This window comes from Eleutherodactylus coqui, chromosome 9 (assembly GCF_035609145.1).
Source record: "Eleutherodactylus coqui strain aEleCoq1 chromosome 9, aEleCoq1.hap1, whole genome shotgun sequence".
In the NCBI taxonomy this organism is placed as follows: Eukaryota; Metazoa; Chordata; class Amphibia; order Anura; family Eleutherodactylidae; genus Eleutherodactylus; species Eleutherodactylus coqui.
Genome location: NC_089845.1, coordinates 140289290 through 140316141, shown reverse-complemented (window position 1 = coordinate 140316141; position 26852 = coordinate 140289290). Strand labels below are relative to the sequence as shown.

Below are 26852 nucleotides of genomic sequence, written 5' to 3'. Positions count from 1 at the left end.
GAGGTCTCCCGTTAAAACAATGGGCGAGACTCTGCGATCCCCCGCCGCAGCCGTCAGTGATCCCCTGAAGTGAATTCTCAGCGTATTTCCCGTGCATGACATGCGGTGAATGGAGGCAATGAAAGCCTGTGGATTTTCATTCTTTCATTCACACCTGCATTGGAGCTGCAAGGGGACATCTGTATAAAATGAAGGAGAAATAAATCGCTGCATGCTCTATTTCTCTGCGTTTCATACGCAGCCCTTTAACAGCTGCGTATTGAAAATGCTGCCCCTTTGCAAGGCCTGGGAACACACAGAGTTTATTACGGGATCCCGCTCTGCACACAGAGGGAGATTTGAAGAACAAAAAAAAAAGACACACTAGGCATGTTCGTGACGCCGGACAGGCGCATTGCCTATCTCAGCTTGTACGCGATTTCAGCCGCTCCCTGCCAGCAGAGGGTAGGGGCTGCGATGAGTACAATATTGTGAGACAGCGTTGTACTCGTATGCCCATGTGAATGAGCCCTGAGATGGCACTGCTGGTATGTTGTTGTACCATAGCCCATCTGTGCTAAGGAAATGATGAGTTGTATGCTCAGACATGTTAGTTGGAGCCCCAGTGTTGTATTTGGCTGCAGTTTGCACTGCCTATTCATCAGAACGATTCTTGACATCCTCCTCTGACCCCTTTTGTGGACAAGTTGGTTACATCCGCAGGTTTTTACCATTCGCTGGATGTTTTCTTTCGATCACACCCTTCTCCATATACTCTTGATACCACTGCATGAAAAAAAAACATGGCAGCTTATGAAATCCTGGCCCCAGCTACTCTATCATCGAGGACTTCATTTGAAGTCGCTCAGGTGACCTAATTTTCCAATTCATTAAAACTGATCTACTGAAAATATGCTGCAGTTTGGGGGTTGTGTGTCTAATTTCTACTACAATCGTGAAAAGTATCTCTAATAAAATGGCCAATCGCCGTAACGAAAAAGTTTACAGAGCATGAACTTTTTTTTTTTTTTTTTTTCCCTTTTAAAGGGATTGTTATAAACTCCGCTGCTAAGCGGATCCCGGCGCCAAACGTGTGCGACAACGACTAACAACATTTCATTCAAAACCTGCACTAATCCTTTGCAATAAGAAAAAGATGTGCGCTTGTATATTTTGTTTCCCCAGCTAAAACCAGAAAGTCCTCAGAAGTCCGCCAGACATTTATCGCCAACGAGTTACGTTACAGAGGGACATTTTCATTTACTTTCAAATTCAGATGCCAAAAACGAGCCTTTTTAAAAAAAAAAAAAAAAAAAAAAAAAAAAAAAAAAAAAAAATCGCTGCCAAAAATGAAAAGAAAGAAGTGCGGCGGTGTCACGGTCCATCAGTGCGACTTACAAATCTATCCCTTGCTCTATGATTTCCTTCTGTTGTTTCAAGACTTCAAACTGCTCCGGGTTGTCTGTGCCCGACATCTGTGTGCTGTAGCTGCCAATGCCCGAAGACGTGGTCGAATCCAGAGAGTTCAGACTTCCGTATCGATTGATGGTCTCTGGGTGTTTGGTCTCGTTTGTCTCTTGCTCGATGGGTTTCTCCTGGCCTGTTGCATGAAAGGAATGAAAATCTGGTAAGTGAAAACACAGACCGGAGCCAAATATTGCCACAAGCCAGGATCTGCGACACATCGGCGATGCTGGCATCGTTCAGGCTTCTCATGGTACACGGAACTACAATGATGCCGGTGAAGACGGATGGTTTGTGATCTGCAACGTCTCCAATTATAATGGGACGCATTAATCAAAAAATAATAGCGCAGATGACCCGTCGCAAGCTATTGGACAACGAGATTACCTAAAGGAAGCCAATGGCACGAAATAGTCATGAGCTTGGGAGACACCTCGCGATACTCAATACTTTCCATAAGCCGTATTATGGTACATGGATGTGTCCTATAGGGAGTCTTTCCTGGTCGGGACTCCCTCATTATCCAGAATGTAGAATTGCTTCTGGTCTGAAGGACTTGGAGCGACCATGTGTTACACATTTATATGAACTGGTGCTGTAAAATACTACGCTTTCTAAATATATGGCTGCCAGACCAACCCAAACCAGATGGTTGCCAGCCAACATGCATTCAGTGTTGAGACAACCCCTTCACGTAAAGAAGAAACTTGACTTCTCCTTTTTGGGTTTACCCGAGTGTCGTCCCCATAACAGTTTGAGTTTCCCCATTTCCTAACCTCTGGATTGGGGCTCTTTCGGGACATTCGTGTTATGTGCAATTTTCTGTAATTGTTCTATTCTCTCTTTTATTACTTGCATGTTGGAAAAAACTATTGAATTTGGAAACATTAGGTAAGGCCACTATCAGATAAGCGTAATGCCAACATGCCCATAATATGGATCCGTATTACGGACGTGTAACAGATGACATTACAAGAGAAGGTCATCGATATTTTAGCAATATTTGATCTGCATCTCTTATTTTGTACTGGGCAAATAACAATACGGAGGCAAAAATACAAAAAAAATAGGTCAATCTGTGTTTAACAAAAATGGCCATGTAAATAGCCTGACAGTTCCATTAGCTCCATATGACGGTCCCCAAAACTAGACTAAATAAGGAGCTAAACTATAGACTAAAGTAGAGATCTGCTTTATTAGGCCAAGACCCTGGATCTCATAAAGGTGCTGGATCGAATAAAGTGGATCTCCATATGACTTCTCGGACTCCAGTCTTGATTTCATCCAGTCAGGTTGTGCCAAATCACACTTTTTCCCATTTGAACCCCTCGGCAGAACCACAGTGGGGACCGCAGCCACAGCGCTTGACAAGGAGGGTCATCGGAAAGGCAAAAATGGCTTTTATTTTATACCATCATCTGTCGCCTGTGATTTTAATGTAGGAAAACCCCTTTAGCCCCCCAGCAGATAATACCCCATCCATGGGTAGCCTTACCAAGTGTTGTTTGAGAGTTTGGGTTCACATACAAGTCTTTACTCCACTCCACCATACACTTTAAGATGGAAACCAAGCACTCCAAGCCTTTCTTCCTCAGACTTAATTCCTTAAGAAAAAGACATTATAAGTTGTAAATCCCCTTTAGCTCGGTAATAAACACAGGCACATTACTGTCAATCTCATCTGCAGCAAACACTCTGCCTTCCCATTTCCTTCAAGCCTTCATTGACACCGTAATTAGTCTGTCTGATATCCGCTACACAAAGTAACAGCTTCTGCCGAAACAACCGCCTTCAATCCACTAAGGAGAGCAAGCTGGTTTTCGTTTTTTGGGGTTTTTTTTTTTATCATTTTGTTAATTCATCTAAAAGGTGAAGATAAAAACTTCTTAATAGTTTTATATTTTTGGCAGCTCCATCGTCCTTCCATCGGGATGCTGTACTTACTGTGTAGAGCTGTGCTTGGTCAGCAGACATGATGGAAGGACCATCTCAGGTGCCAACAGGACCAAGCAGCCTCAACAAAGAAGAACTGGATGATTTCTGATGAGCTTCCTTCACCTTCTTCAAGACTACAACATTCCCACCGTCGAGACATTTGGCCGAGTTTTGTGTGTAGCGAGACAAAACTCGCACGGATACGAACTCCATTCTTATGAATGGTCCTATTCACATGAGCGATGCTCCGAGGGGAAAAAAAATGCAGCATGTTCTATCTTTCGGCATTCCGGCAGAGCACCTCGCCCGTTGTTTTCAATGGGACCCGTAAATACCTTGCATGTTGTTTGATGTGCATGCGAGTGCCACGTGATGCTTTCCATTAAACTCAATGGGAAACACTTGGGATCCTATGATGCACGTGAAACGCGCTTGGGGATCACAAATTCACATAGGTGATGCGAGACGTTCTTGAATCAAAAACGCCTCGCATCCACGTAAAAGACGAGCGTTGACAAGCTCGATATTGGGCAAGAATGTCTGTGATAGAACGCCATTATAGACCAACAGAGGATCAGTTTCAGGGGTATTCACTGACTTAGAGAGGTACGTGAGCTTTGGGGTGTGTTCAGACACGCCAAAAAAATGACTGCAAATCCAAAATAAATCTTCGGCGAAACCGTCGCAGATTTTCCCCTTTGCAAGAAATCTGCTGCGTGAGGTAAAATCTGGGTCTTTTTGTATGCCAGGTAGGAATAGTGTTTTAAAACCCCATTCACTTGGATTGTACCAGACTTTGTTGTGGATTGCTGAATCTGCCCAAGGCCCCTTGCTCTGGGAATGTAACCCAACAGTGCGCCATGCCCCCCCCCCTTGCTGCAAGGACTGCAAGTTGTCTCTACGGATGTCCACATGGCACATCACAAAAACTAAAGGGGTTATCCACGGAAGACAATCCTTATTCATATGCCCTACTAGAGCATATGAATGTGTTAAAGTGGGGGTCCCCCACTCAGGACCCCCTCTACGAGCTAAGAACGGAGAGCCGATCGGCAAGAGCAGCTCTCATTCTGGACGGCTCATTTACTAAAAAGATCTGAGTTTTCACCCATCCACAGAATAGGTGAAAATTGATGGATCCGTGAGGTTTCGACCACTGGGACCCACTACCAATCCCGAGAATGCAGGGGTCCAGTATGCCCCACTTCTGTAGAGCGCTGACCGTGCACCTGCAGTGGGGCTCCATTCATTTCAATGGGGATCCTACGCAATCCGACTTGAGCAATGGGTGTGCTCAATAGAGCGCCGACTGCGCATGCACGATCAGCACTCCACTGAATGCCATCTTTCTCAGGTCCGATCAGCTTTCTCAGCTGCAGTCTTCAAGTGAATGGGAATGGGGCAAACAGGATTACTGCATTCTTGGGATTGGTGGGGGTTCCAGCATTCAGACTCCCACCATTCTATCATTTTTCACCCATTCATTTTGTAGCTGGAATACCCCTTTAAATAACAAGGACAGACATTTATCTGAATGGCTATCGTGTAATGCCATATTTCCCCTGCAGCAGCTGCTGCACCAACTTTGAAACCCCTTCATTCTCAGGATGGGTGGAGGTCGGACCCCCACCAATCATAAACTGATGGCATATCCTAGTGAAACACTTTATAAGCTGAGAATACCCCTCTATGTATGTTTTCTCCACTCTGCATCATAAGCTTCCAGCCATTAGAATATACCCAATGAATGAGGCATTTACGGTAAAGTACGGCTGGACATATTTCGCCTTATGGTAGATTTGCCCGCAGTACACAAATTACAGATGTATCCGATTCAGTCCGGAGTATTACAAGGACTGACCGCCACATAAATTGTATAACGACATGGAAATATTCTGTAGGCATCCAAGCTGAAAATGCCAGGAAAATTAATGGAAATACTAAGATTTGAAGAGTTTGGCCTAAAAACGTCATGTGCAGAGAAAATTATATATTAACCAGTAATTACATACCTGAACGTTCGACATGCCAAGTTCTTGACTGCCTCTTCCTTGAGCAATCTTTGAGAGATCATTAACCAATCTTTCAAAGATGTTTGCGGCGTTCAAGTCACAGTCGTAATTGACGTAAATATCCACCACACTTTGTGCATCTGTAGGAGACACGGAGCGCGTCAGTCACTCATAGCAGAAGCGGGGCTATACCTATACCTGTATGTCTTACCGGCACAGATCCTTGTCAGGGTCTGAATAACCATCCACTTGTGATCAAATGAGCTGGTCGAGGTCTCCAGAATATAAAGGAAGATTTCCTTGAAGAAAACCTAAAAGAGACGGGAAAGAGGTGCAGTTGGAAACACCATATGACATAACACCCATTTATCACGCAGACATCAATCATATCAATGCAAAAAGGTCTTCACGAACACAACGGGTTAAATGAACGCCGGCGCTCCTCGGCTTAGCTCATATCTTGCATTAAGATCCAGTCCGGCAGCTCTTGGGGTCCGCCGCAGAATGCATAGTGTTATATATGGGTCACCCTCATAAGGAGAGCAGCGGGACAGCGGCCTTTATTATTTTTTACAATTCCCCACAATTGCCCCATTTTCCTTAAAGGGCCACCCTGTAGAAAATTATTGTTCCCCCGGGATGGAATGGCCAGTTTTTACGAAGGGTATATTCACATAACCAATTTTTCAGTCGAATGGAACAAACAGACAAAAACCACCTATTTAAGTCCATCGTGCATTTCAAAACCATGGTAACTTTTTTAAAAAGTGTGCAGAACCCTACTGCAGACCCGAAGTCATCATCCCCATTCACCCCTGTGCAGCGGTCAGCGCTTGTAACGGCAGGTGCAGCTCTCGTTACAATTAATGACAGCTGCCCCTGCAATTACCAGCAGCGGCCACTGCACGGGGGTTGGAGCAGCAGCTTCTGTTATACAGTGGGCGCCCGATCAGCTCATCGGTGAGGATCCTCAGAGGCGGACCCCGATGATAGGTCATCAATAGCATTTCCCTGGAAGGCTCCTTTAGGTTTGGCACAGACTAAATCAATGGTGAGGGCCCAGTAGAAAAACGTTGGGTAGCCCAACTTTATATAACTATAGCTTCGGATAGATGGAATCTGGCTAGACCTCCCTATGAAAACGAAGGCAAGATATCATAAGCATGTAGTTACCGGGCTGCTGCCTGCGGACAGCCATGGCTGGAATAAACATGGCTAAAAAAAAGCTGGATTATTATTTTCTAGAAGGCGACTTAGTTCACAAGGTGGAATCTGACCCATATCTGATATAGAATGTGTGTGGTCAACGCATCAAATAAGCATCCCAACCATTGAAGAGTGTGAATCTGCACCATAGTCTACATGGGGAGGGTTCCAACATCACTTCTGGATGCAGGGTCTGCGTAGAGTTTTCTGCTCGCCGATTAGCCAGCTTTAACGAGGCCGATCTGTGTGCAGATCCACGGCTGCAGTAATGCAAGTCTGCAGGTTTCTGCCATGGTTTTCACTCAAATTAACCCTTTCCGATCCAATTTGTATTCTGGTTTTCCTAGGGAGGCTTACTCTTTTTCTGCCGTTATACAACAGCGCTATATGCTGGCTAAAGCCAGTACTGCATGAGGTGACACGTTGGATAGGATCCGAAAGCAGAGAAGTTGGCAGTATACAGTAAGAGAACCCCGACGGACGTCTTCCAATATCAGAGCTGTACAGGCTTAAATCATAATGTCTTTAGACGTCAGACAGTGGATTGGGAAGGGTTAAGATCTGACTTTTCCACTGTGGATTTCTACCATGTGAACAAACACAGCGGTATGAAAAGCATTATTTATCATGGGAATGGAGGTCGGGTTACAGCTTCAGACGAGCTCCAATAAATCTGCAGGATAGGGATCGGCATGGCGGGGGCTCCTGATTGGTACAAAGCACACTGCGGGGCTCTTGCATCACACCGGGAGGAGGCCGCCAATTCCGAACAGAGAAAATGTACAGAGACCATATATACACTATCCTACCAAAAGTAATAGTACTCTTGAGCAAAAATCAAAAGTGGTATTTATTTCCATATGTTAATACTTAGTGGGGCTCCTTTGGCCCTATTGACATCAGATACTCTCTATGGGATACTTTCTACTAATATCTGATACACTTCAGCTGGTATTTCCCTCCATTCATCCTGCAAACGTCTCTTAAAAAACAAAGCTGATGGATGCTGTTCATATTTCCTGACACGATGTTCCAGTTCATCCCAAAAACGTTCAGTCCAGTCAGGTCAGTCCAATCGTGGAACATCCATATCCACAAACCAAAGTAAACCAGCGTTAGATTTCTGACAAGGCGCGTGGTCTTGTTGGAAGTATTGCTGACTATTCCCAGATTATTGCACTATTGTCGGCAGCACATTATTCTCTAGGTATTGGACATCTCAGTGTTAATGGCTCTTGCCAATTCAACTAACAGACCTAGACCATGCCATGCAAAACATCCCCAGACCATAACAGAACCTCTGCTGTACTTCACTGTTGGCCTAACACACTCAGACAAAGGCGTTCCCCAGGGATCCCCCACACCCAGGGAACACCCATCTGATTTGAAGATGCAGCAGTGTGACTAGTCACTCCGAAAAAAACGCTTTTCCATTGCTCAACTGTCCAATGGCAATGCTTGTGATGGAAGGCTTGTGTGCAGCGGCATGACCCGCATAGCCAAATGCATGCAGTTCCCGTCACAAAAAATGGCTTACACGCCAAGGGTCTACATCTTATTTAGCATAGTTGAGAACATGTGACATGCTAATCTCGCAATCTATTACTATAAGGGTGTCCAAATACTTTTGGTGGGATAGTGTATATAACCAGGACTACCGTATAAGTGATGTACATAGAATTGATGGGACCCAATGGCAAAAATTTAAAATGTGTCCCCCATTCTAGCATCTGGCCTCGCCACCCAAACCTGGAGAGCCCTGGTATTTCTCTTGCCCTGCCCTTTGAAATGTCCCCTCTTTGCGGCAAGGCCATGCACATGTTCTCACTACCCATTAGAAAATGGATGGTGCCATCAGAGCTGCGGTCTCTTCTCTCCAAGGGTCCACAGCAGTCACATGGTCTCTATGGCACGTATGCCCCTGAGGACCATAATATACAGGTTCGATACAACATTATTACATGGCGATGCAGTCAGCAATCATCCACAGCTGTCTAAGGGGTGATTGAAAAACAGGCATCCGAAGCAATTCTTGATAGATTTGGCATTCTGGCTCGTCTCACGAAGCAGCCTCTGTCTATACGCTTTACTAGGAGTATATGGCCACCATAGAAGTCCTGTACAAAAAAAAAGTAGTTTCCTTGCAAAACCAGCACCAGCAGCCTGATACTCACCTCAATCTGCATTTTTAAGTGTAATTTGAAGTTGGATAACAGTGTCAAGAAAATCGAAAGAGAAAGTTCGAAGACTTCAGGGACGGAGGATACGCCGTTCTTGGACAACGCGACGCAGAGGTACTGCTTAATCGCATTGATAAACATCTCATTGGTCTTGAAGACGGGGCCGGCATTCTGCAGGATGGACAAGAGCAGCTGCAACGATAATACCTTGGAGCGCAACTCATGGGACCTAAGAAGAAAAGACACAAGGTTATATCTGTGTCCTATGAGGAGGAAACCTGGCATGTCCATAACCAATGTATATCCATATCAATATGGCGAGACAAGTGATGTGTGACTACAAGCACCGCTCGCTATGCTGCACTGCGCCATACCTGTACACTCAGCTACATCCTAACGGGTAAGCAGCAATCTATTCTGCATTATTGATAGTCTACTGTTCCTGCGAGCGGAGCAATCCCCAATGGACCGCTCCACATTTATATGCAATGTAATGTGAAGCCAGGGACTCCGGGAAAACAACATCTCTATATACATAGGAGAAAAAGAAATTATAGTGCTGCAACTTTCCAGCCGTCCGTAACCAATTAATGGCATTGTGTACCTTCTGCGCACACAGATGCTCTACTACACCGCTACCAAAATAATGCAGAAAAGGAAAGACTATCCCTAAAAATGGCCAATAGGTTGAAAAGATCTCATGAGCATTAAGAGAGCTTCCAAGCACTTACAAAACCAGGACGCTTCCCAATGGGCAAATGGTGCAAAGAAACAAGGGGAGAACCGAGACGGAATCTATAGCTTTCACTGGGGAAACGCATTGGGTCTTCAAAGTATGTATTAGGTATCGCAACTGTATATGGCGTCAGATAACGTCCAAGTTGTACACAGCCGAAATATGGCACCCACAGAATTCTCCGGGACCCTACGGTACCTCCGTATGCGCATGAGTTCACACGGAAGGATTGCAAGGGTGTTTCGGTGGAATTCTGTATGTACCTGGCAGGCACAAAAAAAAAATGGTAGCTTCTCTATCAAACGCTATATTAGGCCTAATTCCCACGGGTGGATTTCCGCCACGTATCACGCAGCGGAAATCCGCGGTGTTGCCCCGCAGCTATTAGCTTCTATTAAACCTAACAGCGCAATGCTCACGGTGCGGGATTCCACTGTGGAATTCCGCCCCGTGAAAGCACCCATAATCACGCGCGGTCGTACGTGCGGATGGCTTCCATTGCAGTCAACGGATGCCGTCCGTCACGATATCTTCCGCTGTAGCATAGCGGAAGATAGCGTGAACACGCTTCCCTGCCCACCAACACCCGCATCATATGACGCTGTGGACGTGCCATATGACGCTGCCGGCGCGTCACGGGATGCGAGACGTCAGGCAGCGGATCCGGAGGAGAGTATGGGGTCTCTGGGGGGGGGGGAGGGGCTGTGACGGACTCTGCTGCGGAATTCCGCTTTCGGAGCCAGTCACGGCTATGGGCACTAGGCCTTAGAGAGATGCCGTGCCCTGGAGCTATTACACATAGCATCTCAAGAGATAGATACACTGTCCTACCAAAAGTTATTAGACACCTGAGCAAGAATCAAAAGTATTTACACGTTATTTATTTATACGTGTTTCCATGAAAATAAGACACTGTTTTATATTAATTTTTGCCCCAAAAGAGGCACAGTGGCTTATTTATTGGGGGGTGTCTTATACTCACCTAGCCACCAGTGTCTTGGTCCCTCGTGCTGGTCTCCCTAGCGCTGCGGCAGGCTGCTGTGTTCTCAGCGCTGAGAGAGGATTCTCTTCATGGTAACAGAGCTTAGAATACCCCGCCTCCAGCAAGCAAGCACTGTGATTGGATTGAGCGCCAGCCAATCAGAGCCGGCGCTTGATGAACCATTCACAGCCATTCAGTGAGGTCATTCACTGAATGGCTGTGAATGATCAAGCACTGGCTCTGAATGGCTGGCGCTCGATCCAAGTCACAGTGCTCGCTTGTTAGAGGCGGGGTATTCAAAGCCCTGTTACCATGAAGAGAATCCTCTCTCAGCACTGAGGACACAGCAGCCTGCCACAGCGCCGAGGAGACCAGCGTGAGGGACCAAGATGTCAATGGGTAGGTGAGTATTGCTGGGTTTTTTTTCACCTAGAGCAAGCTAGAAACTTATTTTCGTGGGGTGGGCTTACTTTAATCCCCCCTCTAACCCCTGGGGGGATTAGAGGGGGGATTGAAATCAGGGTAGGGCTTATTATTGGGGTAGGTCTTATTTTCAGGGGAACACTGTATTTAGTAGGTCTCCTTTAGCTATAATGACATTGGATATTCTCCATGGCATACTTTCTGCTAGTGTCTGATACACTTCAGCTACTGGTAATATTTCCATCCCTCCATCCTCCACCACGCTTGGTCTTTGTGAATCAGGTGCTGGAGGCTGCAGGTTTTGTATTTGTGTGTTCTGTTACTGTATGTAAATCAACGGTCCCTTCAGGTATGTACAAGACAAGTGGGGGTCAATGCTGGAGGTAGGAGGAGGTCAGGAAGAATTAGATTGCGGTTACAGATATGACGCAGGCGGTGCGGTATATAAATTCTTGCAGGCAAGTGAATTGTAATAAAAGCTATTACGTGGCTCTTAGTTGTCCGGGAGAGAAAACAAAAGACAAGAAAATCATTTTACCTAAAGGGAAACGGCAGCAACGTGTGAAATATTTATTCAGTACTCTCGGGCGGGTAAAGTGCCATGTGATCCAGATATGCAAAAAAATTACAAGCGATGGGTGAAGCAGGAACGCGACTGCAGTTTGGTAATGATTTATTAGCAGACGGCTTCCCTATAATGGCGGACTCCAGTCCTGCAGAGACCGCGCAATTGTTCTGGGAAGGTATCAAACCATAAAAGCTTTCTGTATCCTGAATGTATAGCGTTAATTATCTTCTCTGTTATCTAAACTTCACATATTCCCAGAGTTCCACTGGGCGGTCTCCACTTTTGGGGGCCCGGGAAGTCTCTAACCGCACCACAACACTTTTTCAAGTAAACATACAAAAATGCAACAGTATCGCCTCTGAGTACAGATACATTGGGGTCTACTGCCCTTTTTCTGGATGAACGCTGTAGGAGAACAGGCTGAACTGGATGGACAGGAGTCTTCTCTTACATTACTATGATAAGATATACATATACTAGCTAGATGACATGTCCCACTCTCTAGGCGTACATCAGAAACATAGATCATAGATCAGTCCCAACGCATCCCTCCGATGGAAGCCAAACAATGAACCGAGCATCGAAATACATTCCATTGTAGTTATGTTCGGGTGCTATTATAGCCGAGACAAAAGCAAATTAATGAATATTCTGATGGACGCCCGAGCTGCGGGTTACGGACGCAGGAGATTTTGCACAAAAGGCTAAATGATAAAAGATTCACCAAAATTCCTATAGTCTATTAAATACATTTGCACATAAAAGCTCACTGTTGCTAGGCGATAACCACAATGGCGTGCACTCTCACCGGAACGCGGCAATCATCGAGTCCTATTACTTACAACGCAACCCGGCGCTCGGTCTAACACAACCATGATGATGACGGCTACTTCCGCATGGTAAATATTACCGGCATGAACACAAGCACAAAAGCTTCCATCCAGCACCCAGAACTCTCCTCCGCTCCAAGGAGAAGAACCGGTTGGCTCCCGATGCCACATTTATGCATCGTAACCGAGAGAGAGTTCTTCTGAAATATTTCCATACGGACGAGGAGCTTGTAGACTGCACTGACATCAAAGGCCTTACTGAGTCAATGGGGTGTGATGGGTCTCTACCGACAGAATGGAGGCTTTTTACTGAAAGTTCCAAGAGAAGTCCAAAGTGTGTGGTGCTTCACAATGGCAATATATGAGCTTCCATTCCTATTGCTCACTCGGTATATAAGAGAGAAACTTATCAATCCATGAGAACCAACCATTCTCCAAAAAATCTAATATAATGATCATTGCTGGATTTTAGGTCAGCTGCAAACGACCGGGCCGGGTTTCGCATGCAGGAGCCTACAGCAGAATCTGACCCTGTGGCCAGCCGGCATCCGCATATAACTGACCTTTTTCTATACTGCGGATGGCCCGCATGGCAAGCTGTCGGACATGCACATTTGTGGGGTTTTTTTTCTTAAATCCCTGTTTTACCCAAGTCGTTGCTAGGCGGTGACGAGGCTACCTACGACCTTTCCGCAATGTCATTGTGGAAGGGCCGTGGGTCGCACGACTTCCATAGATTTCAATGGAGGCCGTCCATGCGAAATCCTCACTGAAATAGAGCATGCTGTGATTTTTCATCTGCGGGCAGAAAATTGCAATTGATTCCCGCTCGTGCAGGAAAACCCACTTTTTCATAGAATGCTATGAGCGGTATTTGCTGCAGAATCCGGAGGCGGATGCCCGCTGTGGATTTCGAAATGCAAATCCACCCATGTGCAGACGGCCTTATGTGGCGAGCTGAAAGTTATATCAATGCTTCTAGGACAGCAAAGTGGATACACAAAATCTCCTTGCTTCGTGTGCCTTTGGGATAGCCGAGCCAAGGCAGAACATTATACAAGGGCAGAAAGGCTCAAAGTGCTGCCCCCCCCCCCCCCCCCCCCACTGCATAGAAAATACAGACCTTATGAAACAGTTCGTTACGACTTTGGATGGAGATGGTGCTTCACGTACATCTGTACCAAATTTCCTGCTCTTTCACACAAGAAGTTAAAAGCTGGCATATTTGATGGCTCGCAAATAAGGCTTCTAATCAGAGACAGAGAATTCCTTAACCCTTTCCAATCCAATTTTGGATTCAGGGTCTCCTAAATGGCTTTCTCTTTTTGCTGTTATACAACAGTGCCATCTGCTGGCTAAAGCCAGTGTGTGCGCACCAGAGAGGTTCCGACAGCGGAGTGCCTGGCAATAGATGGTAAGAATACCGTCGGACGTCTTCTGACATTGGAGCTTCAATCAGAATGTAGGAGGTCGTCAGACAGTGGATTGGAAAGGGTTACTACCATGAAAACCATGGAAAAAGACGCTTTCTCTGCTTTTTGTGATGTGGTTACAGATTTCCTTGGCAACTTTAGGACCGTAAATTATAACCGTATAGCTCAAGATTTGTTGATTGCTTTTCAAAGACTGGAGGCAAACATGAGTGTCAAACTGCATTTCCTTCATAGCCACCTGAACTACTTCCCCTCAAAGCTTGGATGTATGAGTGAGGAAGAAGGACGCTTTCACCGAGGCATCAAAACCATGGAACACAGACATCAAGGCAAATGGAGCCCAAACATGATGGGCGACTACTGCTGGTGGTTACAGCGGGACAGTCCTGGACAGAACTATTCCAGAGCATCCAAAAAGAGAACGTTTCTCCCCAACAATTAAATTTACACGACTCTTGTGCTCTTGGTCAGACGATAGACTCGTTTTTTTGCTTGAAACACATATTACGTGCTATCGCTTCTGCAGAACCTATTATCCCCTATATTTGTGTAAAATCTGCAAAAATACTTAGGTCAGCAGAATTTTGTTTTTCAAATGTAGACCAGCGTTATCTGCAATCGGAATTTTAATATATTTAATATTATCAACCAGTAAATTCTGTGCTGAAAAGACGACTAAAACGTAAGACGAAAATACGGGCTGTATTTTCCATATACCTTAATAGGGAAAACGGAAAATAACGGTCACAAAATGCCAGATTTGTAAGGTTATGTTCACACCAAGTTGGGGGTAGAAGTCAGGAGTAGCGTTGAGCAAACCAAACCAAACCAGTAAAACCCTGTTGTGCTTCGAACTTTGCTAATAAAAGGTCTACTATTTCGATTGGCTGAACACTGATGTATAACACTAAGAGCCCTGAGCCCTGTATTACACACTCTGTGTTAAAGAGGACTTATGGATCTTACACAATGTTGTACACCAGTTTTAAGGGTTTTTGGTGAACTTCCGATTCACTTTGAACTAATTCGGCAATTTTTTTTTTTAATCTTTGCAAAAGTTCGGTGCATCAGCCAACCCAAACTTTTCAAGGCTTCGCCCATCACTAATTAGGAGTGTTCCCAACGTATACCGACAAAAGGCTCTCATATATGTGACTGTATAGCCATACAGAGGCATGCGCCAGCCACAGATCACAACATTGAAAAAAAAGAAAAATTTAAACTTTCAGGTTTGTTGTTATTTTTTTTTTTTGCAGACTTTTATCATTTTTTAATTAATTAAATGATGTATTTTTCAATCCTATTAGAAATTAAAGGGGTCATCTAATTTATAAAAGGGCATTCTAGGGGGTCCTCCATGGTGTAAAACAACAAAGCAGTTAATACTCACCTTTCCCGGCTCACCCCTGTTGCCAGCTCTGATCTCCCTGCTGACATCATTTTTAGAAGCAGCCGTCAGCCTGACCAGTTTACAAACTTGCTGCTGCAGCCAATGACAGCACTCAGAGACAGTCGACGAGCTCTGTCATTGGCTGCAGCAACAGGTTTATGGGACGCCACAGGCTGACTGCAGCCTTTAAACAGCACAGCAGAGACCAGAGCGGCCGTAGGGGACGAGCGAGGAGAGGCGGGTATCAGCTGCTTTGTTATTTTACACCTTGGGGGACCCCTTAGGATGCCCTTTCATAACTCTGACAACCCCTTTAAGCTTTATATGCTAATATATTGTTCGCAGTGTCACTGGGGGCCATTTCTAGGCCAGTAGGCCTGATTGCATAGGAAGTCCCAACTTTTGTCTAAGTCACCAGGAAAGGCCTTTAGTCTCACGAAAGGCAAGATCCCCTTTCTTCATGTGACGGTCACTCTTGACTTTAGACAATGTTATACACCAGTTTTAAGGGGTTTTGGAGAACTTCCGGTTCAGTCTGAACGAATTCGGCAATTAGTTTTTGCAAAGGTTCAGTGTATCAGCCAAATTGAAGTTTTCAAGGCTTCGCCCATCGCTAATTAGGAGTATTCCCAACATATACCAACGAGAGGCTCTCATATAGGTAACTGTATAGCCATACAGAGCCATGCGTCAGCCACTGATCACTATCAATATTGAGAAAAAATGAAAACGGTAAACTTTCAACTTTTTGTAAATTTTTTTTGCAGACTTTTATCATTCTTAATTAATTAAATTAGGTATTTAGAGGCGGGTATCCACTACTTTGTTATTTTACACTTTGGGCGACCTCTTAGGATGCCCTTTCATAGATCTAAAAGTTAAAAAGGCCAGGATCGGTTGGATGATAGATATTATTAGAATGGCCATTACTAATGCAGAAGTTGAGTGTACCAGCTATACCATCATAAAGCAAAAAGGGCTACGATGGCGTGACCGCTCAATGTCAGGCTCATTTCCCCATCGGACAAACCTAGAAATGCTTTACAGGATGTCACAACATGGGCTGACAGCCGGATGCTTCGGGTCACGGAGAAATCATTTCTAATTAGGTGACTCAAAACATTAATTAAACTGGGTGTTTTTCCAAATATTCTATTACTTCATGTTTCTTTATGGCTAGGTCTACTAAACCGGGAGACACGGCGCTTCTTAGAGCCTGTAATGACATCGTTAATGAGGTGCAGAAACAAACATCCACACAGGAGCAGCACAAGAGAACATGGAGTATGCCTGATCCTAATTCACAACTGCAAAAAAAATATTCCTAACAGGATAATTAGTTATAATTGGAAACATTCTGACATTAAATTGTAAACAAAAAAAACATTAGATGATCTTTCTGTAAACCGGTGCCAAAAAAAAACTGAAGGAGCTACTGGTTTTCCTTTGCAACAGTTGTAATAAATCTCCCCTATTTATGTGCCTTCCAGGTTTTTGCAGAGGGTGCGGCTAAACAGATGAGATGTAACTATCGATAAAATGCAAAGTGACAGTGAGAGCCTTCTCAAAATTATACAGGACAGATCAGTAGTGGAACTGGCGCCCCCTGATGCGCAGGCAGGACTCTGACGAGGACGCGACACCAGCAACCATATGGCAAACCAGCAATGGACCATGAAAAAAGCTTGAGAATACCCAAAGAATATCGGCATGTGCTTCATCGACTACATTAAGGCCTTTGCTGCGTAGACCATGACAAGCTATGGCGCCCCCTACAAGAGCTGGGTGTGACGGCACATCTAGCCAACTGATAAAACCACTTTATACCAATCAAGAAGCCACTGTGAGAACACAGTATGGGGACACAGATTGTTTGGGATCGGCAAAAGCGTCTGACAGGGCTGCATCCGCTCACCCTTCTTGTTTCAACCTATATGAGGAAGGGATTGTGTGGAAAATGGACCTAGACGAATTGGTAACCGGGGTGAGAATAGGTGGCAGAAACATCAACAATCTCCATTATACGGATGAGATAACTCTGCTTGCAGAAACACAAGCCGCTATGAAGCAGCTGATAGGGAAGATTAAAACTGGAAGTCCAAAAAAATAGGCCTTTACCTGAATTTCAAGAGGATACAAATTATGACAACTGCAAAAAATGGCCAAATTCAAATCAAGATCGACAATGAGGTCATAGAATGCGTGTGAGACTTCATCCTCCTGGGCTCAAAAAATGACCAGGATGTAGAATCTACGGCAGAGATAAAACGTAGGGTAGTATTGGGGTGAAGTGTGATGCTAAACATGGACAAAATCTGGAAAAGTAGGGGTACCGGTATAGTAAGTAAACGCAGGATAGTGCAAACCACCGTATTCCCCATAGCCATGTATGGATGTATGAGCTGGACTGCGAGGGAAGCTGATAGAAGAAGGATTGATGCGTTGGAGCTGTGGTGCTGGCGAAAGCTGCTGCGTATACCGTGGATGGCGAGAGTAACAATCAGAGAAGTCCTGAATCGTATAAGACCCGATATATCACTGGAGGGGAAGATGGCCGGACTTAGACTCACAGATGACAAGATGGCCCGGCTCAGGCTCACGGATTTTGGCCATGTAATGCGAGCAGAGTCCCTAGAAAAATCTATAATGCTTGGACAGATCAGCGGCAAAAGACGACCCGGCGCCAAAGAACACGATGGTGGATACTGTCAGAGCGGATACTGGCATGGATATCACACAACTGAAAGAAGCAGTGCAAAACCGAAAAACATGGAGGAGCTCGCCTTTAGGGCCACCAAGGGGCATAAACAACTAAACGGCTAACAACAACAATTCCAAACATTTGATACCATGGAAAACATGTGATCACGGACTTTGGCTATGGCCAGATAAGAGTAAAATACTTGACTTACTTTGGGTCTGGGGGCCCGTCAGACAGCGGCTTCATAGATAATTTACATAGTGACCTGAAAACTAGGAAGGCATCTTTTTGTAAGATGTGCGAGAATTTAGCACCAGGAGTAGGTCCTGTGGTGATTCCAGATTCCTGCAGAGGAGAGGCACATGTGTTATAATACGATTAGTCAGTAATGACAAGTATCAGAATCCCATTATTAACCCCTTAAGGACCAGGCTGTTTTGTACCTTAAGGACCAGACACTTTTTAGGGATTTTACCCATGTGGCGGTTTTACTGCCCTATTTTTTTCCTTCAGCTACCAAAATTATTTTTGCTTAATTGTTTTTTTCGCTTTCCTCTGCCAGCAGAGAACGGGACAAACATAATACTGCAACGCTGGATCGCTGGGCGGAGTACGGGCGAGTACTGCCGTATTTGTTATTTTCATGTATCTGCAACTGCCATTAAATTTTCAAAAAGTATAAACTTTACTCCAAGTACATCTGTCTGCAAACGGCTACAGATGAGCCTTGATTTCCTTTCAGAAAACACGCAGGTAAACCCGGCTATCACATTAAGCAAGAAACAGGATAACCCCAGACCGGAGCTACCATGGAGACCAAAAGTAGCCATGTGCTTCTACTTTTATTTCGACTTGGGTCAATCTTTTTTTTTTTTTTTTTAATTCTTGCATTCTCCTTTCAATTTTCAAATTATCATAACTTTTTTCTGTCAAAATGGTTGTATGGAGGTTCATTTTCTGCAGGAGGTGTATTTTTTTTAACAGTACTATTTAATATACCGTATAAGGTATTGCCAGAGGCAGGACTTAATAGGTACAAATTCATGGCAGTCCTGAGGGGACAGTTTCGAGAGACAGAAGGAGCCCCTGCCTTCTATCCTTGAGTACCCAGCTTACCTGAAAGCGCTGCAGAATAAGTTGGCGCTATACAAATAACACGCCACACTCCATACAAACCCTGTGCACATCTGACTTCCATCTATGTTAGAAATCATCAAGTAGTTAAAGGGGTTGTGCAAGATAGCTCTTCTGCCTCTAAAAGTAGACAGCAATGCATGCTGGGTGGCACAGTTCCCAAGGCAACCGCCTGATGCCCAGCACATATTGTGCACAGCATCTATTCCAATTAATGGGACCCATGTGTGATACTTGCTGGATATTCGACAACTGCCTTGGCCATTGTCCCCCCCACCATACAGTGGGGTTTCTGCACAACAACGTTAGAATATGCCCGTAAGCCCCCTTAATATTGCAGAATATTAGCTACATTGTACTAGTATAGGTGTATCAGGGGAGCTGCATGTACTCAAACACTTCAGCCATAGTCTACAAGCTGCTGTATAATACAGACTACTGGCAAAGTCAGAAGGAATGATAGGGGACCGAGCTACGTGGCACAAGGTCAGCACAGCCACTTCTCCTGTCCTGACATCCCATAGGAGGAGGGAATAGTGCTATAAACTAATATGAAGACTTTCCAGCATTACTCTGTTCTAATTACGGACTTTTCAAACTTCCACAAAGAACTGGTCCTTACCTGAGTGTCATTGGAGGAGATGGACAGCCTGTCATCTGGTAGGGAAGGTGTGTATGCCATAGATATCGGGGTGCCAGGTATACCATTGGCATGAATAGCATCCCCATTGCTGCCATCTTCTGCTGTTCTTGCAGTACATTCATTAAGGACGGCCTCGTCACCTGAGTATAAGGTGGAGGGAACACAAGATTATCCAAATATCACCACCCAATAAATCAAATTAACTAAAAGATTGATGTTTTTAAGAGCCAAATAAAAGTGAAATATTTTTCTATGTTCAATGACATAACAGCAAGTTTAGGACCCAAAAGCTCCTGACTGTGGGCTTGTCATGTTAAAGGGATTGTCCTGTTGTAAATTATCGATGGCCTATCTTTAGGATAAGTCCTTGAAAGTAGAACCCCCACCCCCGATCCCTGCTGATCAGCTGTTGGCGAGACCTTTATGCTAATGCTCTGTCTGATTTCAGCAAGGAGCAGACAGCTCTGGTCTCATTGCAATGGCCAGACTTGGTATTACAGCCTATTAAATTCAATTTTTATGTCAGACAAAACTCAGTGGTCCTGACAGGAGACACCGGCCTACCATCACCTCAGAGATCCAGTGGGCTGATGGACCTGTGGTGACGTCACTGCTGTGGGAGGAGCCATTGCACAGTTTGGTAGTACTGTATACTAGATAAGCCAACAGCAGCCACCAGGACCTGTGATGACATCACCGTAACGTGATTACATGTGTGGGTGGAGTCAGGGATCAAATAACCAGGGGCTGATCACTGTATCCAGGAGCAGCGCCTGTCATGTAGCACAGCTGCGTCCGCCAGGCGCGCCTGTCATGTAGCACAGCTGCGTCCGCCAGGCGCGCCTGTCATGTAGCACAGCTGCGTCCGCCAGGCGCGCCTGTCATGTAGCACAGCTGCGTCCGCCAGGCGCGCATGTCATGTAGCACAGCTGCGTCCGCCAGGCGCGCCTGTCATGTAGCACAGCTGCGTCCGCCAGGCGCGCCTGTCATGTAGCACAGCTGCGTCCGCCAGGCGCGCCTGTCATGTAGCACAGCTGCGTCCGCCAGGCGCGCCTGTCATGTAGCACAGCTGCGTCCGCCAGGCGCGCCTGTCATGTAGCACAGCTGCGTCCGCCACACGCCCATGTACTAGAGCTGTGTGTGAGACGTGCATGCAGCAAAGCTGTGTATGTGTGACGTGCGTGTAGCAGAGCTGTGTGGTGCATTGTGCCACCAGAAACACTGGTACTATAATTTCCTAATAATTACTAATCTACTATTGATGACTTTTCCTGTGGATACCCCATCAATAGTTTACAACTGGACAACCCCTTCTAAGATTTAAAAGGGTTAAAATGTACAGCATTATAGGTCATACAAAAAATAATGTATAAAAAACCAACATCAAAGACACCCACAGCCGCTGGACTCAAGCGAGCAACACGGTGCGGCTCACCAAGGAAGGAGAACAATAGCAGCAATTACACGAACCACAAGGGACACATCCTGTACGTGTGTAATGGGACCAGATGAGGGCCGCGTACTCGGCAGGTGGGAATCATCATCAACGTGCATTCAGGTTTAAGAAAGCTGGGAATAAAATGTGCTCCAAGTAATTAACGACTCAAATCATATTCTAACCTGGTGCCCTAAAAACTGGATGCTCCCCGCAGCTGTGACACAGGAAGCAGCTCTTCAGGCGTGATTGGTCAAAAAGCGAATTTGCTTTTGTAAAATCAATAAAAGCTGATTTGTTATTAAAAATAAGAAGTGACGTCACTTTTTTTTCTCAGCAGGCAGAGTGTAAACTGCGGCGCCGATATCCACCCTAGTGAACTGTACACAGCATGACCTAAGATGTGGCGCTCGTACTGCTGGTCCAGGAGGCGGTCACGCGGGTGCGGCTCATGGGGCTAGTGCTCACCTGTCAGCCGCAGCAGCACCCGAATCTTCAGGGACGAGCACAGCGATACTCGGATAAAGCAAATTACTCGAGCGAGTAGTGCTTATCCGAGTACGCTCGCTCATCTCTAGCGGTGATAAAGCTTATCCACTGCTAGTGTTTAGAGTTGAAGGGTATCCCCACCTCAGACAAATATGGCCGACAATACACCCCTACGCTACGGTCATCGGTGGCCAAGAGTGTAGATCAGCGGGTCGTCTGCTTCCATAGAAGCCAGCATCGGTGGTCACAGCGGGAAGCAGGTCGGTGTGGGTCCCAGAGGTGGGACTTGCATCAAGTCAGCCGCTTACGGCATATATCCTGTGGCTGCGCCATACATGTCCCGGACGGGAATACCCTTTACATTCACCGTTAGTTTTCTATACCCCAGAATCATAAATGCCCCTCATTAGAGACGGACACATGCGGTCTTACCTGCCACTACAGAGCTCAGCATGTCCTCTATTATACTCTGAATGATACCCTGGGCGTTTTCTTCACACTCGCTGCTACCATCCGCACCGACGGCCACATCCGGCTTGGAGTGATCTGCAGGAGAACAGGTAGAAGAGGGTAAAGATACAAAATCATCAATAATCAAGAGAAGTCTAAGCATCTTGTAATGCGGGTTTGCAGCACAGACCCGGACCAGGTCTAGCAGTGTGGGAATAGACACAAACCGCCGGCACGCCCGTAGAGCGCAGAGTAAAAACAGCCATTTAAATTTCATGGATAGAAGAAAAAAAAATCCTCCAAACTTGCGCAACGGTTTCATTCATGAAAGTTAAATAAAACTCAGTTTTCATTCTAGAATCCACGGAAGTACCGGAGTTTTGTTTCCATTACTATTGGTGTAGCTGCCCCTGTCCGTGCGACCCGGCGGGAAGGGTTAACGTGCGGTGTGCTGGCGTTTTCCCACAAACGGGGATGATACTGGATATTCATGTCATGTACCAACATTTCTTCTTCCATGGGGGTTACTGGATATTCATGTCCTATACATCTCTGTATTTCTTTCCACCCATTTCTGAAGAAGGGTCTTCGTCCCCGAAACGCATAATTTGTGCTGGCTATAATCCAAATACTAACGACCTGTCTGTCCGTGAATGTGTTACATGCTCTGCCCCTGATCACATGATGGTGACGTCATCAAAGGTCTTTCATTCAGAGTGAGTTACATGCTCCGCCTCTGATCACATGACAGTGATGTAATCACAGATCCGGTACGCACATGGCTGCTGTCCGGCTAGATGTTTGTTATTATTCCATAGCAACTGAGGCCGCAGGGGGTTTGTAGGGGATGGAATACTAACGAACACCTACAGCAGCCATGTGTTTACAGCACCAGTGATGTCATCATCATGTGATTAGTCACCTGTGTGGGAGCAGTCCAGGGTCATGTGACCAGAGGGTGATCAGTGTCTGCAGGACTCTGCTGTGCTTCTTTTCATCCCTGTTGTATGAAGAGCGTATGTACCCGAGCTGCGTGTGGGTGGGGGGCGGGCATGAAGCCGAGCTGCGTGTGTGTCGGTGTGGGGGGGGCATGTGGCCAAGCTGCGTGTGTGGGGGGTGGCGCATGTGGCCAAGCTGCGTGCGTGTGTGTGCGCGTGTGGGGGGGGGGGGGGAGGCAGGCAAAATGTGCAGCATCATAGATTTTGTTGATGCCATTAGCTCGGGCCATTAGACCCACGGTCAGGCAAGAAGTAACAGCCATGATACGGGTGCTAAACTGTGGCCGAACGAGACCGCATGTTCTCCTACCTGATTGCATACGGAGTCCAGAGAGACAGGGAAAGCATGCAGGGTGGTGGAGGGGCCCCAAGAGGAGGTGGAGGGGCCCCAAGAGGAGGTGGAGGGGCCCCAAGAGATTATGTGCAACTACTAAGTAACTGAACCTACTGAAGACACTTCAGTCATCATTCAGCGGCCTCAGACCGGTTTCACATGGGTGATACAAATTGCGCGATTTTTACGCAATGCGAGAGTCATTGAAAAAGAAACGCTGAATTATAAATCTCATGCTTTTCAATGGTTTCCTTCACATTTGCGATGTTTTCACTCATGCAAGGTTGAGTGCAAAAAAAAAAATCAGGGCACGTTTTATCTTTTTGCAATTTCCTTTTATTTTTTATTTATTGGTTTTTTTTTTTTGTTTTGTTTTTTTTTAAATCGCCCACGTTCCCCCATGAAGCCTTTGTTTTATCGCAACACACAAACTTGCGATTTTTGTGGGATGCATTTTTAACATGAGAAAAAGTCCTATTGCCTTTCACGTGAGAAAATTACGGGGAAAAAAAATCACGCCAAAAACACACAGGAGATAATTGCAAGTGGCAGCCATGTTTTTGTGAGAAAAAGCAGCGCTGATACTCAAAAATCGCGTGAACAAAAATTGCGCCACGATTTTGTCTTAGGACTCATGCACACGGGCGGATTCCGCAGCAATGTCTGTCCATAGCATAGAATGGGAAAGTGACGTTCCATGCACACGAGTGGAAACCAGCTGCGGTTTCCGTCCGTGGATGAAAACTCATGGCATGCTCTATTTTAGAGCGTTTTCTGTGCGGACGGCTTCCATTGAAGCCAATGGAAGAGTCCGATCCGCGGCCTTTCCACAGTCATCATTGCAGAAAGGCCACAGAATTCGCGTCCTGGACGGCGTGGGAGAAATCTGTACTGCGCAGTACATAAGAAAAGAAAGCCGGACAGGTAAGCAGGGTCGCCGGCAGCGGGCGGATTCCGTGCGTGCCCGTGTGCATTTTACTGTAGGCTTTCTCTGCGATGAGCGCGGGCTGGTCGGACCCAGGGACACACAGGGAAAGGATCTCATTTGGGTTTTGCACCCCAAGTTTTTTCAAAGAAGTATCAATAAAGTTATGAATTTTTACTACTCCGGCGGGGGACTTTACCGGGTTCTGATACCGATCCTGTCCGGTGACCGAGGAGAAATGTCACCGTGAGAAAACCCTTTAAGGTCCTTTTACACACGATGGTCAAGTCCGGGCTCCTTCACACTGGCGATTGCGATATCGCTCCGAGAAAAATCGCAGCAAAATTTTAACTTTTTTCCTGCAATTTTTGATAGTCAACGCTGGTTTTTCTCGCAATGACATAGCTGCCGCCCGCGATTTTCTCGCGCAATCTTACGGCAATTTTTCAGCGCGAGAGTCAATAGGACTTCCTAATGTTAAAAACGCATCCCATGAAAACCGCAGGTTCCTGCTTTGTGATGCGATAAAAATGCAAAAAAGCTGAAAGGACATGCCGCGATTTTCTTTTCTCTCAACATCACATGAGTGAGAACGTTGCAAATCTGAAGGAAAACACTGAAAGTCATTGATTCCATAAATCTGCGCGTTCGCTCACTCTCGCATCACAAATGCTCATTTGGTCGCTGACCATCACCTGTGCGGGGCCAAAAAATTTTCCTTCAGCGCGGCTCCCCGTATAAACAGAGAATGTGATGCTGATAAGTGTAAACTACATGGAATAACAATCAGCCCCATAGTAGCTCTGATCTGCGGTACCGAGTGCCAAACGACAGGCTGCACTGCCAATTAGCACTCGTTAATTGGCAGAAAACCTGCCCATGTAAAACCAGCCTTCATGGTCCTGGACAAGCTGCTGGGCAAACGATGCCGACGCTCGTGCCAGTGATGCGGTTACAGCTGCTGACATGGAGGGCGGAATGGCCGGGGAACGTCCAAACCCCCCCCCCCCCCTCCACACTCCCGTCACCCGCGTCCATTCACTGAAAGCAAACAGTCTTCTGCAAGCACAAACTGAACAGTTCTCGTTCAGTCGCTGCATGCGTATTAAGGGGACGATTATTGTTTACGTTCCCGCAGGAGCGCAGAAATCTGAACGACGGTCATCCCGTATACAAGGGGCATTCCTCTAAAGGCTCACCGTACTTGTAGTATGATGCTGAATGACTATGGCTGCTCTCACACTAGCGTGTGCCGGTGCACGCAGGGAGCATGTACACTGCGTACTGCTGCATGCTGACAACCCCACATACACCATCTTGGCATGTAATATGCGCCAACATAGGGCATGGCGGTTTTTGTTTGTTTCGCGTGCCGTGACAGAGGCCAGTAATGCAACATTAGTTAGTGCGTATTATGCGCGCAAAAATCGGTAGCGTGAAAGTGGCCTAATGCTTGATTTACATAGGACGACTGTCGGCGCCGAGGTAACCGCTGAGTTGTTAGCGCTCGTGCAGATCACCGCTGACGATCGCCGACTTCTTGCTCAGCGTTTCACATTCTATACGGGAAGCGTTTACACGGCGAGGAGTCAGCGATGCTCTTTAGGCTGGTAAACGAAGAGTAAACAAATGGTAAACGATGTTTTTGCATTTAGACGTAACGAACATGCGTGATAATCGCCCCGTGTAAACGGCCCCTTAAGGCAGGTATTGGCAAACATATGGGCACTTGAACTGAGCACAGCGGGTGATAGCAGCGGGGCGATAGAGTCTTCCTAATGGCAGATTCTAAAGCCCTATTTAGACAAAGATGATCGCTCAAAAGACAGTTTGAGTGACAGTTTTGAGTGATCATTTTACATAGCTACTAATGTCGTTAAATAACAGCTAATGCCCATTAGCAGCTAATTAGCATCATTTGCATGTTAATCAGCTGCCATGAGATGCATTTACAGAACAGCAGGTGGTCTGTTCTTTAAATTCATATCCATTGCTCTGCTGTGGGCAACAGCTGCATACAATGTTATCAGCGCTGCCCGAGGAGAGCTGCAGCTTGTGGCCCCTCTTATCAGGAAAGACTGCTTTTATGCTGAGCTAAACTCAGTGATGGACGAAAAGTGCACGATGGGCACACATTTACACGCAACGGCTATCGCTCAAAAGCCATCGTTTGGACGAAGTTTGAGCGATAATCGTGGCGTGTAAATCAGCCTTAACTTAGCTTCTATTGGTGCCAAGAATTAAGGTCCCTTCACACAACACAACTGTAGGGTGCCTGACAGTCATCCCAATGATTACCGCCCCTACACAGGAGTAACAGTCCCTCAGATACCCTTTTTCCAGCCGCCCGCCTCCATTCACTGCAACCAGGAAGTCACTCACAGATTGAACAACTCCCGTCTAGACGGAGCGACAAGACGCTCGCTACTTGCTTCATGGAGCTGAAACAAAGTAACTAATGAGAGAATTCTTGCTCGGTGTCGTCGGCAACTGTGTTTCAAACGATTATTTGGGCAATAACCGCCCCAGGTAAAAGGCACCTATAAGCAGTAATTATCTCCCAAAACACAAAACATAAAAAGAAAATGATCAAAGTAATAGCAGC

General features: G+C 45.9%; 1 protein-coding gene across 3 annotated transcripts in view; it reads right to left on the bottom strand.

Moving 5' to 3' along the window:
- The window catches only part of ARFGEF1 (ADP ribosylation factor guanine nucleotide exchange factor 1), a 168136-nt gene that overhangs the window by 59288 nt on the left and 81996 nt on the right, over positions 1-26852 (bottom strand). For all 3 annotated transcript variants that reach the window (XR_010786634.1, XM_066578563.1, XM_066578564.1), the window contains exons 7-14: positions 21973-22086; positions 19596-19756; positions 18051-18184; positions 8771-9005; positions 5602-5701; positions 5391-5530; positions 2939-3047; positions 1378-1579 (exon numbers count right to left, since the gene is read on the bottom strand). Coding sequence is in view for 2 of the 3 variants with exons in the window: in XM_066578563.1 (XP_066434660.1) it covers positions 1378-1579; positions 2939-3047; positions 5391-5530; positions 5602-5701; positions 8771-9005; positions 18051-18184; positions 19596-19756; positions 21973-22086 (1195 nt within the window). In the remaining variant the exon portion in view is untranslated. The remainder of the gene's footprint in view (positions 1-1377; positions 1580-2938; positions 3048-5390; positions 5531-5601; positions 5702-8770; positions 9006-18050; positions 18185-19595; positions 19757-21972; positions 22087-26852) is intronic.